A 17,233-nucleotide genomic window follows, 5' to 3' on the forward strand; every position below is an offset into this window, starting at 1 on the left:
CTATATTAACCTACCAACTTTACTGCACCAAACAATGCACTTAAAAACGTGACTCTTGCTGTTGCATAATCAACTACTGTTACTAACTTATTTCTCTCGGTCCAGGTTTATTTATTTTCATCTAACATCACCCTGGTATAACGTTAGTGCTGCATAATGTTACAGATCTGACCGTTTTACAAGCCTGGCTTTTATTTTAATATGTTTACTATCACTTCCGGGTCACCTGGTCCACCTTGTCTTTATTTTCTCAACGTCTATCTTCAAACGGAGAAAGAAAAATAGGAATTTCAAAAAACCAAAATCGAACCATTATTTGAATTTGGTTTAGTCGTCAAACTATCAGAACGTACACGGACCGGACCACCACCATACCCGGACCCTTTACTGTGCACAATTTATTCAACCAGGATAACCAGAGTGAAATGGAGAAATTGATGGAATAGCTGTGATTTATAACAAACAGTAGAGGGCAGCAATACGCCATTGTAGCGTCTAGTCTGCCTAATCCAAAGAAGAAGAAGATGAGCAGTAAATTATCCTTCTGGTTTCCATTACAATGCTAAAATCCTCTAGCCTGCTGTCCAGCTTAACGTTAACGTTACTCTCGACATTTCAGTTCACGGTGGATATTATGTGTTCAACTGGACCCTCTCGCCTTTCTCAGTGAGTGAAGCTAGCATTGCGCTGTTGTTTTTTCCAGCACGAATGATGTGTTTGACATGAACTGTTACACAGCTTTAACTAAAGTTAACGTTAATAGATTTAGTTTATTTAGCTTTAGTTAGCTTAACGTTAACGTTACTACTCCTGTTTGTAAACACAGACACAGTGATGGAAACGTGTTGCTTCCATTAGTAACTTAACGTTATGCATTTCTTACACTGAAAATGAGTGCCATTCAGAACATTCGTTTCTTAATTCGGGCTGGATGCTGCGTCTGAGAGTCACTGACTGAGGCCTTGTAATAGATGACAATTCCCTGTCAAGGTAGACCTTGTTGTGATTAGTTAACGGTAGCTGAAACAACTAACGTTAACGTTCTATAATATAACGTCGCTAGTAAACTTGTTAAAAGGTCGCTCCTAACATCAGCCATTGTACCATAAAGTCAACATTTTACATTTGTGATCACGATATTTAAGTTATACCAACATTTGAATTTTCCTAATAGGCTATTCCCTTGAAGCCGTTAGCTAGTGTCAGGGTGGCTCGGTCGGTCCGTATACGACCAAGGGAACGTTACACGTTAAAAAACGAATTCAGCACTATGACTTGTCCTTTCTTACAGACAAAACCAATTTATTACTCAATATTTCCTTTCATTGGTGGGTGGGACTTCATCAACCCCTTGCTTCTGATTGGATAGTGTGTTCTATCAGTTATGTTTGTGCTTCAGGCTACTCTTCAAAATTTCAAAATTTTACTCTTAGTTGACAGTTTATTAGCAAAAACTAATTACATAATGCAATAAATCCTCCTTCATGATAAGAGATTAACAGTTTATGAGAGGTGGCGATTCAACTGTATGAACAGTTTGGAGCATGTAGTTTGTGGTGCTGTTAAACCGTAGCGTATTAAACAAGGTGTGTCTGTCATTTAGTCTCGCCTCACAGATCAAGCCTTAATCTGTCAGTAATATAAGTAAATACTGTGGACAGTAAAGTTTTCAAAATATTATAAAGATCAATGGCATCGAACCAACAGCAAGCACACAAGAAGGATTGAGAAAAAATGACCAGCAGGTGTTGCACTGCACCTCCCTCAGCTGTGATCACCTGGAGCCACTTGAGAAAACAGCTCCTTTGGACCTTTGTAGCCATAGATTATCATTTAGCACAATTATGTCTGAAGCTTCTATCATCCATACCATACCTGATGTGATTCTAAAAAATAGCCTTGATGTCAGATGCAAGCCAGTAACCATATCATATTTTATTATTAAGCTTAGTTCTGGTGTCACCAAATTTGCAATTAAAACAGCCGCTGTCTAAAGCAGAGGTTCAATGGTTAATCCAGAACATCAAGGCACACCAACTCTAAATGTAAATAATGTAATTATTATAATAATTGTAGCCCACGTTGTCATAAGTGACTACACATATTTGTGTTTATTAAACTTGTACCTTGATTGAATCAGTGTTTCCCACAGGATTTCAAGAGACTATGGTGGGTGGGCCTCGGACCCTCTCGAGGGGTCCGGGGGCATGTCCTCCCGGATATAGATTTTGTAAATTTTTAAAGTTAAATGCATTAATTTGGTGCAAAATTAAGAGACTATCTATGAAGAACTTTGTACGCTTGCAATGTTGTGCTCTAATAAACTATTAGGTCATAAACCCATTGTATGGCTATAAATGGTGATGAAACGGCAACAAAAGTCAACGAATTTATTTAATGTTTTTCCAAAAACCCTAACTCAAAGAATAGAAAACAGAATAAGTTCCAGAGTCCAACCCAATTTGATAAATAATGTTATATGTGGTTCTCGTATCACGTAACCTGAAGACTTCACAGCCTCTCTTCAGGTAGGACTGTCATACTGCAACACTTGTCTTTATAAAGAGACAAACTGACAGGATAAAGTCTCTAACCTGCCTGTCAGCTCGCATCATAAAGGCTTTAATACGTGTGTCCTCCAAATGTAGGCGTGGCTAGCCGTCTCACAAACGAGTGACAGAAACAGGCCGGTAAGGTTACCGTGGTTAACGTTACCTCAAAAGAAAAGTGGTTGTCTCAAGTCGATTGCCTGAGTGTGCGAGTTTACAGTAGCGCGGTGCAGCAGCTCAAAACAAAACGTTAGAGGTCTGAAATGTAATTATGAGATGTGTAAAAATATTTTTGGTTCATTTTAAAACTATGGCGGGCCGCCATGGTCTCATTAATTAATTGGAAACACTGGTTGAATAAGTAAGAGACCAGTATATTAAAATTTGTTAGTCTGAGTTGATCATAAATTGGTTTATGATATGTGCCTTGATATGGAACCAGGTGCGATCAAAAAGTTTCCAGGAGTCCCGTTATTTAAGCTATTCCAACACCATCTGTAAAATGTGATGTGGCGCATTGCTGTCATAATAGCGGATGAATGGCGCATTTTAAAAACGAGGGGGCATGTGTGTGTATATATAAAAAGATTTGCCATTCGCCATTTTTACTGTAACATTCTGTGTCTGACGCTGAGGCTACATCAAATGACTTGAACTGTGACGTACTGGCATTTGGGTTCTCCATCATGATAATACGCACACTCACAGACTGGAGATAGTTTAATGCGCTTGCTATAGTAATATGGGAAAAATGGTCGCAGGAGTGTACATATGTTTCATTAAAACTAACAAAAGCTGTTTGCTGTTTTGACACAGTGGAGGACATCATTTTTTATCACATTCTATTATTTTCTGTTCATTGCTTTTCCATATAGCAGCTGTTTTATTTGTAAATTTGATAAAACCTGGGCAATAGTAAAATATGATATAGTTATTTAGTCTTATTGGCTTGCATCTGACATCAAGGCTATTTTTCAAGGCGTTTCCTCACCTGCAAAATCTCATGAGATTTTGCAGGTGAGGAAACGCCTCGCTTCGTTCAAGATCGGATGTGCTCGGTACGGTGTTTGACCCTGGCGTCAGAAAAAAACATATCAATACCAACTAGAACTTCAAGCAGTTGTAAGCGGGGTCCAAGCCTCCCGGCGCCACCCGCCCCCCTCGCACCGCGGAGGGCGTGCGAGTCGACCCGGGCACTCAAATAAACAACCAGAGTTTGAAATTAAAGGGACTTGCGGTTACAGAGACAAAATGAATGGATGTCTATGGGAGCGTTATTTGATATACGATTAATAGCACCACCTAGAGGCCAATTGACACCAAATTTTGCACAGCCCCTCGGGTGGGCATAACACATAAGGTCCTCAAGTTTGGTGTTGATCTGCCATTCTAAACCTAAGATATTACATCACTTCCTGTTTTTAGCGTTTTCGCAAAGATTTGTTAGCTTATAATTTGAACAGTTTTTCACGTGTCGATCTGGGGAGCAGAAACCTGTATCAGCTTGGTCCAGAGATGGTCCGTGCCAAGTTTGGTGCTAACCGGACTTGCAGCTTCGGAGGAGTTAATTAAAATAAGTTTTCCAGTTGTCGCCATTTTTTGAAATGAAAACGGCATCGCACGGAGGTGGGTCATATACCATAGGAATTGGTAGTATCCCCCAAACACAGGTTTATGAATGTGCGATGTAGTGATGCGTACTTATGAGGCAAAATGTGCTGTGTTCAGAATCCTATTGAAATGAATGGGATTTTTCCACGGTATTTCAGCTTCGAATATATCGCCACCTTTTGGCCGAATTGCTCCAAAGTTTTCAGGTGTGATCAGGGGCCCATGGGGAACAAATGGCCAAAATTCGGTGTCTATCGGACCTGTGGTTCTGGAGATATAAAATGCATGTAAATCAATGGGATTTTTTTTTTACGTCCTTAATCTGCAATAATGGCACCACCTATGGGCATATTAGGTTCAACTTTGGTCCCTGGACTCAGGGGGGACCGTCCTGAACAATTCAGCTTAACTTTCATATCAATGTGACTTGTGGTTATATAAGAACTAAATTGTAGTTTTAAATAGTTCCACCTAGAGGCTAATTGCACCAGATTTTGTACAGCCCGTCGGGGATGTGTGCCACATAAGGTTCTGAAGTTTTGGTGTTGATCGGCTTTGCCAAATCTAACATATGACATCACTTCCTGTTTTGGCAAACATTTGTTAGCTTGTAATTGGAACAGTTTTTCACGTATCGTATCTGAGGAGCACAAGCCTGTATCAGCTTTGTCCAGAGATGGTCCAAGTTTAGTGCCGATCGGACTTGCGACTTCAGAGGAGTTAATCCAAATAGGTTTTTCAGTTTTCGTAATTTAGCGAAATCATACAAAGGCGTGTACTATACCATAAGAATTGGTAGTATCCCCCAAACATGTAGACATAAAGTTTATGAATGTGAGATGTAGTTATGAGGCTAAATGTGCGTTGTTTCCCATTCCCATTGAAATGAATGGGATTTTCCCACTGTATTTGAGCATGGATTATAGCGCCACCTTTTGGCCGAAGTGCACCACATTTTTCAGGTGTGAACGCACACAGTGAGGAAAGTATAAACAGCATTAAAAAACGAAACAACAGACATGGGCACATTTTGATTCTGAATTTCGGTTTTGATTACTTTTCAACTAATCATCCAGCCCTACTATTAGGGCAGACATCTTGTTTATATCAAAGCATGACTCTGTGGATGCGAATGGGCACTGGGCAGCTGCCAACTACCATGAACCCTTAGTGAAGCAAGGGTTGTAAGTTGCAACAAGTATTAACAATAATGGAAAGCTGAGGGTTATCAGTTGCAGAAATAACAATGAACATAGGCCAATGTGTAGTTCTATTAACAAAACTCACTTATTAGATAATATTATTAACAGTGAGGACACAAAAGGTGGTCCACATCATCTCAAGCACACTTATCTTCCAAAACCATTGTCAAGGTTATGTAGCCTACTGTATCAGCTTAAATGCATGAGCAAGCATCCAGTAACTGCTACTTCTACTACGGTACAGACACACACACACACACACACACACACACACACACACACACACAGTATCCTGCATTCATTAATCCACCACATCAACGTTATTTAAGTTAATTAGTAATAGATGCAATTTAATATACCAACAATGCTGTTACAGTTCCGTTATTGATGACGTATATGCTGCTTTCACTCACCAAGTAACATTATGATAGCATCAGCCTCATCGGGCTCGTTTTCTGTAACGTTAGTTTCTGTAACGTTCACGTCACAGCTGCGGTGTCAACCGGAGCTGCAGCAACTTCAGCTGCAGGCTTACAAAAACACTACAAGAGTGTAGCTTGAGTTTGCTCGCGTTGCACATTATCATTATCACACTCCTTTTAGTGATTCACATTACGCAGCTGTGTTGTTGTTTGGTAGGTGGTCGGATCCAGGCCACAGAAGCCCCAAAAGTCAGTTCAGTGCTTCGCAACACAGACGGGGTGAATTTATGAATGAACATGTGAAAGTTCTGTCACAAAACCTTATTGTTATGTATCATCTTGCTATTTTAAGTGGGTTATCGGAAATCTTTTACCGTTCCTAGTGGGTATACGGCGTAGACCTGCGTGTCACGTAGACTACACCACTGCTCTGATCCCAGTTAAGAATCAATGATTTAATTTAATTGTAGAACTATACAGTGTTTGTGTTGCTTACTAAAACACTGCCTGTCTTCTTTTTCTGTAGGTGCTGGTGACTGTGTGATAAATATGTTCCCTTGCAGATTTTTACTCTAATCGCTACCTGGTGACAGGACCTTATATCTTTTGCCACCGCCTGACTATTCCAGTCTGCCCATGCTATAATACAGTCAGTGATGCTGGATGCTGCTAAATAACAAGCATTTTGGGGGGTGGGGTTGGTGGGTGGTGGTGGTGGTTGAGGACTCTAACTAAACTCATCAAAAGACTGCCATGTTTGTGTTTAGAATGAGAAACTGAGCCAGGAGGAAGTGGAAAGCAAGTGAGCCTGAAGGGGCTAAAGTGCTTGTGTTGGTGATATAAAAGAAAAGCCATCCTATCAGTAGGTTGGCAGCACCTGAGGCAGCCAGGCCCTGAGGATGACTAGCCTGTTCAGGCGCAGCAGCAATGGAGGCTCCAGAAGTAGTGGAAGTGGTGGTGGGGGCGGTGGCAGTGGGCAGGGGCAGCTCAACAACAGCAGGCCCAACCGGCAGGTTCGACGACTGGAGTTCAACCAGGCCATGGAGGACTTCAAAACCATGTTTCCCTCTATGGACTATGAGGTGATTGAGTGTGTGCTGCGCTCCAACAACGGAGCTGTGGATGCCACCATTGACCAGCTGCTCCAGATGAGCATTGACGGACAGGATTCAGATGACAGCTCAGACTCAGATGACAGCATCCCACCAGAGGTCAGTGGAAGAGGTCCAACGGCACCACCATCACTGGGGAATCTAATGCATGGTTTTTGGTGCTTAATCACACATTGGGAACATGTGATTGGTACACATGTGACAAGAAGTTGCTGTATGCAAAGACCTAATGAAAAACATTTAGATTTCTGCAGATTAGGACAGGTTGATGTTATTTTAGATGTTTTAGAGAAGGAAAGAGATGACACGAGAAGAACACACACTATTGACAATGACAGGAAAGATTGCTGCAGAACTGTAAAATTCAGTCTTTGTACCAAAATAAATAAAAGATCATAGGGTGGTCTAAATTCAGCATGTTAAATTTGACTCTGGCCTAAACTTCAGATAACTGACTAATTCTCTACTTACACGTGTGATGTATCCATCTTACGAACTGCATGCATGCTTACTTCCTGTCAGCTTTACAGTACCGTTAACTTAAACGCCAATCTTCTTACAGTGCTGTTTAATCTTATTTAAGCCACTTTTCACAGTTAGCTTTGTATATACCGTTATAATATTTACTGTTAGTTTTTAATTATAGTGTTTTTGATCATTCCGATGCCTAATCACCTTAATGTCTTTAGAACATGAGCTAGCTTAGCTGCTACTTAAATGAAGAAAAGCAGAATCAAACAATGAGGGCTGTCAGCTCTATGGAGTTTTGCCAAGTTCCTCTCTGTGAGCTTTCATTTCAACTAATGCTGAGATAAGGGCAAAATGGGCAGTTTAACATTAGAAGGGAAAAGTTCACCATCACCAATCAGCCATTTTGGCCACACACACAGGAGGACAGCTGAGAACAAACACCAGCCATAGACTCATGCAGCCTATTGTTACTCTACACTTCTGTGGTTTATCAGTTAAGTGTGCTGATTTGCACTGAAGACTATATTAGTAAAAACGGACATAGATCTGTATTAAATGCTTGTCTCCTTTACGAAACGTCATTTTAGTAGCTAGCTAGGTTAGCTAACCGGCTAAGCTAGCTCCCTTTATAAAAACACTGAGGAACATAAAAACGAACGGTACATACTATTAATATGTACAAAGCTAACTGTGAAAAGTGAAACAGCACTGTAAGGATATTGGTTTTGAAGCAAATGTTACAGTATAGCTGACAGTAAGTAAGCACACATGCAGTTTGTAAAAATTGTAAGTGCAGGTTGAAAATATTTAGTGAAACTAAGTTTGTGTTGTACTGTCTTTTTTTATTACTAGATTCTGGAGCGAACACTGGAGCCTGACAGTTCAGATGAGGAACCACCTCCAGTCTACTCTCCACCATCTTATGATATGCACATTTATGACAGGAAATACCCAGAATCCCCACCAACACCCCTGCCAAGGTAAGAGAGAAGGACTGAACTCTCGCATAAAAGAAGCTGAGGTCATTATTATTCAATTATCAAAGTAAGAGACAACAATTTTTTCATTTGTTTTCCTTTATTTAGCAGTCTGTGTGCCTCTGATTTTATTAAATTAATGGAAGGTTTGTAGTTGGAAAACGTATAATGTAGCCCTTCTACAAGGTGTAGTGTTTGATAGAGCTGCTTTTGGTTTAGGCCAGTAACAATCCTTCTGACAATCTTACTTATTTTGGACACTTAAACCTGCAATGCAGAACTTTTGTCTCTTGCCTTTTGTGGCGGTGAGAATAATTACTGTCGACGCATACTTATGATGAATGCCTACAGGTGAGCTCGCCCCAGGCTTGTGTTGAGAAATAGTTACAAAAATACAGAGAAACTACCACAGTAATGGTTATCCATTACTTAGGTAGAGTAAATGTAATAGCTACATTACAGTCTACTCCAAAGACTTGTCCAAGAGCATTAATCCCATCAGGCTAGAGGTGACTCGTTTCCACAGCAGTGTGTAAAGTTAATAGGCGCCGTTGAAAAAGCATATTAGGAGTCAGCTGTTAATTTTTCCGATAAGTACATTTTGTTTTAAGCCTGTTTTTAACTAGCCAAAATCAGCATCAGTTAAAATAACCGTTAAAGTGAATTACGGATGCACCTTGCTAACCAAGCTAGCTAGCGCCACCATCTCATCCAACCTGCATATATCGCTAAAGCATATTAACATAAATACTGGCCTAGGAACTTGGAGCCCAGGCTTGAAAACTGGTTACTTAAATCTATCTGTCCATCTAGAACCTTCATAAAATATTATCTGGTGTCACAAAAATCAGTGAATAAAGTTAGAAAAGTTGGGTGTTTTTTGTAGGGTCAGTGATTTGCCAGGCTAAGCATATCTAGTATATACACCGGCCCCTAGAAACACTTGTTTTTCCAACCTAATTCTTGTCTCATTTGTGGTCTGATAACAGTAAATTCATCAGATTTAATGCCCTATATCACTATTATCCAAGAGAAGTTAAAGCTGTCATATGCCATAAAGCACACCAACAAAAGAAAGAGGCTGTGTGAGCTTACAGGGTGTTAGCCCCACAGCAGAATTGTAGAATTACAGAAAAATCAATAGTAATTGAGATGTATCACAACAGGAAAGTTGACGATGTTTGCTTAAATGCAGTTGGTGGAATTTCTAATGTGTGCTGTTACTCCATGCATTCTCAAAGATTTGAAGCAGAGGCAGGTCACCAGCAAGTCAGAAGTTACCGGAACTGGAACCCTCCTTTGCTTGGAAATCTCCCAGATGATTTTCTGCGGATCCTGCCACAGCAGTCAGACAGTATAAAGGTAAAAATATCAGCATGCTGATGTTAAAGGGGGGCGTTTGGTTTCTTGTATTTTTTTGACACAATTATAGTGTAAAGCAGTAGCCAAGCCAGAAATCTGATAGATGGGCCTCACCAGGCACTTGCAGACATGGGGTGCTTCTCAGATTTCTTCATTGAATCCACGATTCCCTCACTTGCGTCTTTTCCTTGCGTAGGAAACTAAGCGAGAAGAGAAGGAACAAGGAAATATGTTTTTAAAGAAATGAGACATCCTTTCTTCCGAAGCATCACATGACGCGACATCCTTTTCTGATGACGGCGACAGCTGATCACAGCTGGATCAGCTGTCAGTCGGCTTTAACAGCAAGAGATATACTGATGCTAATAAATAGTACTTATACTAATAAAGTCTCATCGTGATCAGTGCATAGCAGCATGATTTTCTCTGTAGCTGTTACCTGTTTAACAAACACCGGCACATGAATAATTATAGTTTACTGTAGGTCTATGTCCTGCTGAGAGGCATAGGATCATTTCTACTGGCACAATGTTTGTTATCTGCATTTATATTTATTGATTCTGATTGTGAATTTGTATTTGAATAACCCAGAATATGATTATGGTGTCCTTGGATTCATTAGGCTAAATGTTTAAGAGAAATTGAAATGATGTAACTCATATCAAAGTCGACGCTCAGTTTTAGGCTTTCCGTTTATTTCCTCGTCTGATATCCTTTAACACTACTGCATACATTTTATTTGCTAGTCACATCATTCGTCAGTGATCAATCACAGCCTTCCATCATATCAGTCCAATGATTTTTTTATTTTTAGTGCAGCAGCTTTCATTCATACTTTCATCAGCTGATTTTACTTGCAGAGCCGCCGACTGCTTTCGTCATATGCGGTCGGTGAGGTGGGTGGATGAGCTTATTTTATTTTCCTTTGCTTGCTTCATTAGAGACTTTAGTGCAGTTTAGTGAATTGTCCGACTGCCTAGGCTACGTGTTTACTATGTTTTATTGTCGTTTATTTGGACTAAACAGCCTCACATGTGACTAAATAGAAATGATGATGAATTATGTAAACATGTTTCTTGCTAACAGACTCTTCGACTCTCTCTGACTTTAATTCTCTCCATAATAAAAGTTGATGGGAGAAATAAAAGAAAGAAAAATCTTTCTAATAAAAGAAGAAAGTTGTGTGGGGCTTTTGTTGTTCAGACCTACAATGAACTCAGTCAGTGAATGATCAATGAATCATAAAACAAAGCAAATAAGACTTTGCAGTGATGCACTTGATTTTAATGTTAGCTGTGTTGATGTATAAGATCAGTCCGATCAGCTGCAGCGTCCAATCAATATAATGGCTACTCAATAAGGGGGCGTATCGGTCAGTAAAAGACTTCTGCAAAGGATGCACTGGTGTATCCTCGCTCATAGCTCCTCAGAGATCGCTCCTTGCTCCTCGATCCTAGGAGCGCAAATAAGTGCTTTGGGACAGTCTGCAAGATGGCAGAGTCGAATAACTTCCGGTTCAAGCGAGGAGCGATTATAGACAGTATATTACTGGACGAAGCCACCCCGCTGATTTGAATGGAGAGCAGTGAAGCCAGTTTTGGACCAATAAAATACTACTACAGGGCTACTTCCTGTTGGCACCAGTGTCTACTGCGCATGATCGCGCAGCATAAAGTAAAAGAAATATCATTTAAATTCTTCACCATTATTACCCCTGTAATGAGATTATCTCGAAATTTATCCCTACTGTAGACGAAAAATGCTCCTTCTGCTCTCTGGAAACAGAAACGTTGGACCATTTATTTTATAGCTGTTCACATAGCTCTTCTCTGTGGAATGATATGCAATGCTTTGTTAATGGACACTTTGGCTCAAACATACACTTATCCAATTTTGACATTATCTTTTATTTTTCTGATTCAGTCTCCTCTGTACAACATATAGTCAATCTATTAATTTTGCTTGGAAAATTCTTTATTCATAAATCAAAATTTATGAAGAACAAACCTCTTTTCAATGTTTTTAAATTTGACCTAAAAAATTATATAGTCTGTATTTCTGGATTAAAGGGTAAATCAGCATCAAAATGTTTACAACATTTATCTAATTTAACTTTATAATTAATTTAACTGATGTATTGTTTGATACTCTGGCTGTGTACTTTATTTTTTGTTTAACTGTGTTTTATTATTAATTTTTTTACTGTTTTTGTTCTTTCTTCTTTATGAAAACGTGAACTGTAACTATATAATTTCTGTAATAAAAAATAAAAAATAACCATGGTTTAATGACGTAGAACAACGGCAGAAACACCGTAATTCTGGTAGCTGCATAGCTGCGCCAACAACAAGTCTCATGGCTCAGTGTGTTTGTCTGACTCGGATTGTCACTTATTAATCAGCCCACCTACAAGGCTCACCTGTCAAACACCAACACAGTGCCACTGATCGGCAAATAGTTATCTTAGATTGCCGAGAGTTTATAATCTAAACAATACGGTTACATCTCTCACGTGCGACAGGGTGTCACGATGTTTTGGGCATTTTTGGACCTACATGGATCCCTCCTTGCGGGCTTTGGTCGGCTTCACTCGGCTTCACTGTCCGATCTCTCACTTACCCAAATAAGAGACTTGAGAACAAGGCTATTATCGTAAACGAAGACGAATGAAATAACGAAAACTAGATGTAAAAAAGATTCGCGTTAACTGAAATAAAAATAAAAACGATGTTTTACAAAAAAACGATAACTAACTAAAACTATATTGTAAGTTTGCAAAACTAACTAAAAGTAGCTAAATTGAAAGAGTAAAAGTCCTTAGTTTTTGTCTATTTATTTATTTATTTATTTCATAGGACCGAAGCCTAAGTTAGATTTCGGGGGAACTGAAGTTGCGGGGCAGTGGCTCTTGCCGGACCGACAGTTTAGAGGTGCGTGCAGTGATTAGCAAATTAGCTAAGTCGATAGGCACCTGCTGGTGAGCCGCGGGTGTGTTATGCTTTGCTCCTCCGCGTGAAGAGCTGACCGTGTGGCTGACCTGCCACAATTGCTTTATCCATCAAGAGAGCCGGGGTCAGGACTGCGTCTGGCCGCAGCGTAGCAGCTGGCAACCGCTGTTACGACGAGAACCCCATGTAACGTTATGGGGAGGCTAACATTGCCAGGAGACCCAGGTAGGGATCGTCTGCGTAGTTGGTGGGATTTGAACATGTTTCCTATTATCTTTTATACATCGCCTGTGTACATGTGTACAAAATAATATGAATGCAACAACTATACAGAGCTTTGTTTAGTTTGGGTTGGGTTGCAGGTAGTGATTCACTGTCTTGGTGGTTTTCTTTTCCTTGTTCTGTACTGATGGTCTGGCTGAGTGCTCATCCTGTGTGTGGGATAAAGTTGCTCCTTGCCCATTGATTGTGAGCTCCCCTTGCGCTGGATTAACTGTCTGCTGGTCATTATTACTGTACTGTATTACTGCATGTCAGCCTGTGTGTGTGTGTTTTATGGGCTCATTCATATCTCAGCCAACCTGTCTCTTTGTGCTTTTAACATAGAATCTATTTTTTGATTATATAGGTTTACATTTTAAAATAGCCTAACTGCTTTCCAGTCATACTTACCTTCAGTGTGCGATGGACCTGTTGTTGTTTTTTGCTCTTAGAGTTTGTGAATAAACTAAACTGAACTGAGCTTGGCATCGTGCAGCTACAAAGACTAAAACTAACACTTAAACTAATAAAAACTAAACTAAAACTAAGCATTTTCAAAAAATAAAAACTAAACTAGCAAATTCACGTTAAAAACTAATTAAAACTAAACTGAAATTTAATACAAAGTCAAAACGAAATAAATATAAAAACTAATGAAAAATCCAAAACTATAATAACCTTGCTTGAGTAGCACCCATGGACATCAGAATCAGCTTTATTGCTAGATTTGTGTACACATACAAGGAATATGACTCTGGACAATGCTCACGATGTGCTAACTTATACAATAATAATCAAACACAGGCTACAGTATAGAGTGTGTGTGTGTGTGTGTGTGTGTATATACATACACTATGTACACAAACAGACTGATTGAGACAATAGTGCAATGAATAGAGTGAAGAAAAATTAGTATTACCATTATTGTTATTATTATGTACATGTCGGAGGTGGATGTGATATACAGGTACACATACAAGCACACAGTGTGATGAGTGCAAAGAACACTGGAAAAAAATATTATGTGTGGTGTCATGTACATGAGGTAGGTGGATTTGGTATACAGTATATACAAAACACATTATGAATATGAACAGCTTTGAAATAGAGACTGATTAATATATAATAAGTGGTAACCAGTAAACAGGTGCTGATTAGAGACAGAGTTACTCGGTTATTGCACAAGAGTTGTTCCTGACACTGAGTCAGAAATCAGTTGTTCATCAGAGTGATGGCTTGTGGGAAGAAACTGTTCCCGAGTCTGTTGGTTTTGGCGTACAGTGCTCTGTAGCGCCTACCAGAGGGGAGAAGCTGGAACAGGTTGTGTCCGGGGTGAGATGGATCTGCAGTGATGTTTCCTGCCCGTTTCCTGACTCTGGAAATGTATAAGTCCTGAATGGAGGGCAGGTTGGCACCAATGATCTTTTCTGCAGTCCTGACTGTCAGTTGTAGTCTGCTCCTGTCCTTTTTGGTGGCAGATCCAAACCAGACAGTGATGGACGTGCAGAGGACAGACTGGATGATGGCTGTGTAGAAGTGGATCAGCAGCTTCTTAGGCAGGTTGAGCTTCCTGAGCTGACGCAGGAAGTACATCCTCTGCTGGGTCTTCTTGATGATGGTGTCAGTGTTGGTCTCCCACATTAGGTCCATGGATATAGTGGATCCCAGAAACCTGTAGGATTCCACAGCAGACACAGGACTGTTGAGTATGGTGAAGGGGGGCAGAGTGTTTTTGTTTAAAAATGGAGTTTTAAAACCAATACAGTCGACGTCCACACCAGCGTTTTAGCTGTGTATCAGAGTTGATCTCCCTCTGCTTTAAAATGACTGAAAACACACATCTAGTGGCCTTTGACGTACACCGGGTATGTGCATGCTGGTATAAACATGAAGCAGATGGTCTATTCCGTAGTTACAGATGACTTGGTAAAAGAATAAGGAAATACAGATGAAGAACCACACCAGATTTTATTTTGCATGGACCAAAAATGAGCTGGGACTGTTACTGAATGTAACAAACAAAACAATGTAACAAACAAAAAAAAACTAAAGCACATCACCACAGGACTTCCTCAGTTAATGACTAACGTTAAGAATGTTTCCGCTGAAATGGTTTTTAAATGTGCAGATTAGCTTGTTTTGGTTAATTTAGAAGAAATCTACAGATGCAAACAGATGGAGTATAGTAGGCTTAAAACAAACACCATCTAAATGTGCTTTGTGTAAGCTTTCTTACCATTAGAGTAAAAGAAGACATCGAAGCAAAATAGACCAAAATGTCAAAATTGACCACTACATGGAAAAAGTGACCTGCCTTAAACAGTAACTTTATAATTTTGATCCAAGGCCAGTGGCCCCCAGTGCAGGCTGTTATGATGGGCCCTTGGGCTACACCGTTACAATGCACACAGTGCATTGGTGTCTCGTAGGGAACCCTATATTGGCAAATTTATGTGTCTTGTTTCCTCATTTTACTACGGTTTAACAACTGTTAAGATTAGATTCAGTAAATATCTAATTTAAAGCTTCTTAAATTGATTTATTTTTTCTCTTTGTGTGTGTCTCTCTCCAACACACACACACACACACACACACGCTGCTGCGGCTGTGTTGCGTGTGCCTAGACGCAGCATCTAAAGTACCATCATGTGATGGATTTTACAGTCCGACTGTGTCGCCTAGACTTTTGTATCTGCAAAGTACAGAAGTCAAAGAGAAAGTTATAAGGAGCATGGCCAGTGCTGTCATTGCAGACTGGATGATGGCTGTGTAGAAGTGGATCAGCAGCTCCTTAGGCAGGTTGAGCTTCCTGAGCTGACGCAGGACCTCTGCTGGGCCTTGTTGATGATCGTGTCGGTGTTGGACTCCCACATTTGGTCTTGCGCACTGATATTAATGATTGTGTAACATTTTAGTAGGGTGGTTATTCATTCCGCAGCAGTGGCGAATACAGGGGAACACTGTCTGAGCGCTGCATTTCCGCGAGTTCCGCCTTTTGCGTTCCGTCAACATTACGTTATCAATTAACATTTAAATAATCAATTTTTAGACATTTGTTAATCGATTCATAATCTTCCACGTCTGCATCGCAATGCATCTAAGAATCGATTATTTCTCCCACCCCTACAAGTTACTCACCTATTTGAAAGGCATCCAACGAGCCTGCATTGAGCAAAATCTTTAACAATGTCCTCAGTAATCCAAAAGAATCTTATCTGGGAGCTTTGTGACCCTCTCCTCCTGTTCTTTTCTCTCTTCTTCTTGAAACAGCTTTTATGTGTGAATAGCATGGCTGCTAGCTTGTTCGTTTGCTCTGCTAGTCTACTTGTCAGATTTTGCGTTTCACTTGATTTCTGGAGTCTTGTCATCTTGTCACATGATCAAATAGAAACTTAAGATTGGCCATTCATTTACATATTACCCAGCAATCATCACTGCATTTGTCGCTATGTGACATGAATACCAAAGTACATAAGACTAAATTAATTCTGTTGAATCTGGAATAAATTTTTTTTTATATTTCACCGAATACCTTTTATAGCCTACTGCTTGCTACGTACTTTTGTCTGTAGCAAGTTCTTGGCCCAATCATCCCATGGCTTATATACAGGTGCTGGTCATATAATTAGAATATCATCAAAGTTCATTTATTTCAGTAATTCCATTCAAAAAGTGAAACTTGGATATTATATTCATTTATTACACACAGACTGATATATTTCAAATGTTTATTTCATTAATTGTGATGATTAAAACTGACAACTAATGAAAATCCCAAATTCAGTATCTCTGAAAATTAGAATATTACTTAAGAGCAATACAAAAAAAGGATTTTTAGAAATGTTGGCCAACTGAAAAGTATGAGCATGTACAGCACTCAATACTTAGTTGGGGCTCCTTTTGCCTGAATTACTGCAGCAATGTGGCGTGGCATGGAGTCCATCAGTCTGTGGCACTGCTCAGGTGTTATGAGAGCCCAGGTTGCTCTGATAGTGGCCTTCAGCTGTTCTGCATTGTTGGGTCTGGCGTATCGCATCTTCCTCTTCACAATACCCCATAGATTTTCTATAGGGTTAAGGTCAGGCGAGTTTGCTGGCCAATTAAGAACAGGGATACCATGGTCCTTAAACCAGGTACTGGTAGCTTTGGCACTTTGTGCAGGTGCCAAGTCCTGTTGGAAAATGAAATCTGCATCTCCATAAAGTTGGTCAGCAGCAGGAAGCATGAAGTGCTCTAAAACTTCCTGGTAGACGGCTGCATTGACCTTGGACCTCAGAAAACACAGTGGACCAACACCAGCAGATGACATGGCACCCCA

General features: G+C 40.0%; 1 protein-coding gene across 5 annotated transcripts in view; it reads left to right on the forward strand.

Annotated features, from left to right (window-relative positions):
- Nucleotides 1–335: 335 nt before the first annotated feature.
- cuedc1b (CUE domain containing 1b) overlaps nt 336–17,233 on the forward strand; it is a 54,630-nt gene continuing 37,732 nt past the window's right edge. The window contains exons 1-5 of one of the 5 annotated variants that reach the window (XM_046074379.1): nt 336–666; nt 6,311–6,433; nt 6,552–6,995; nt 8,220–8,347; nt 9,586–9,706. In XM_046074379.1, the coding sequence (XP_045930335.1) occupies nt 6,684–6,995; nt 8,220–8,347; nt 9,586–9,706 (561 nt within the window). In that variant the 5' untranslated portion in view covers nt 336–666; nt 6,311–6,433; nt 6,552–6,683. Of the gene's footprint in view, nt 667–6,310; nt 6,996–8,219; nt 8,348–9,585; nt 9,707–17,233 lie in introns of all 5 variants that reach the window. The other 4 variants (XM_046074377.1, XM_046074382.1, XM_046074380.1 and 1 more) reach the window with 4 other exon arrangements.

This window comes from Micropterus dolomieu, linkage group LG17 (genome assembly GCF_021292245.1).
Source record: "Micropterus dolomieu isolate WLL.071019.BEF.003 ecotype Adirondacks linkage group LG17, ASM2129224v1, whole genome shotgun sequence".
In the NCBI taxonomy this organism is placed as follows: Eukaryota; Metazoa; Chordata; class Actinopteri; order Centrarchiformes; family Centrarchidae; genus Micropterus; species Micropterus dolomieu.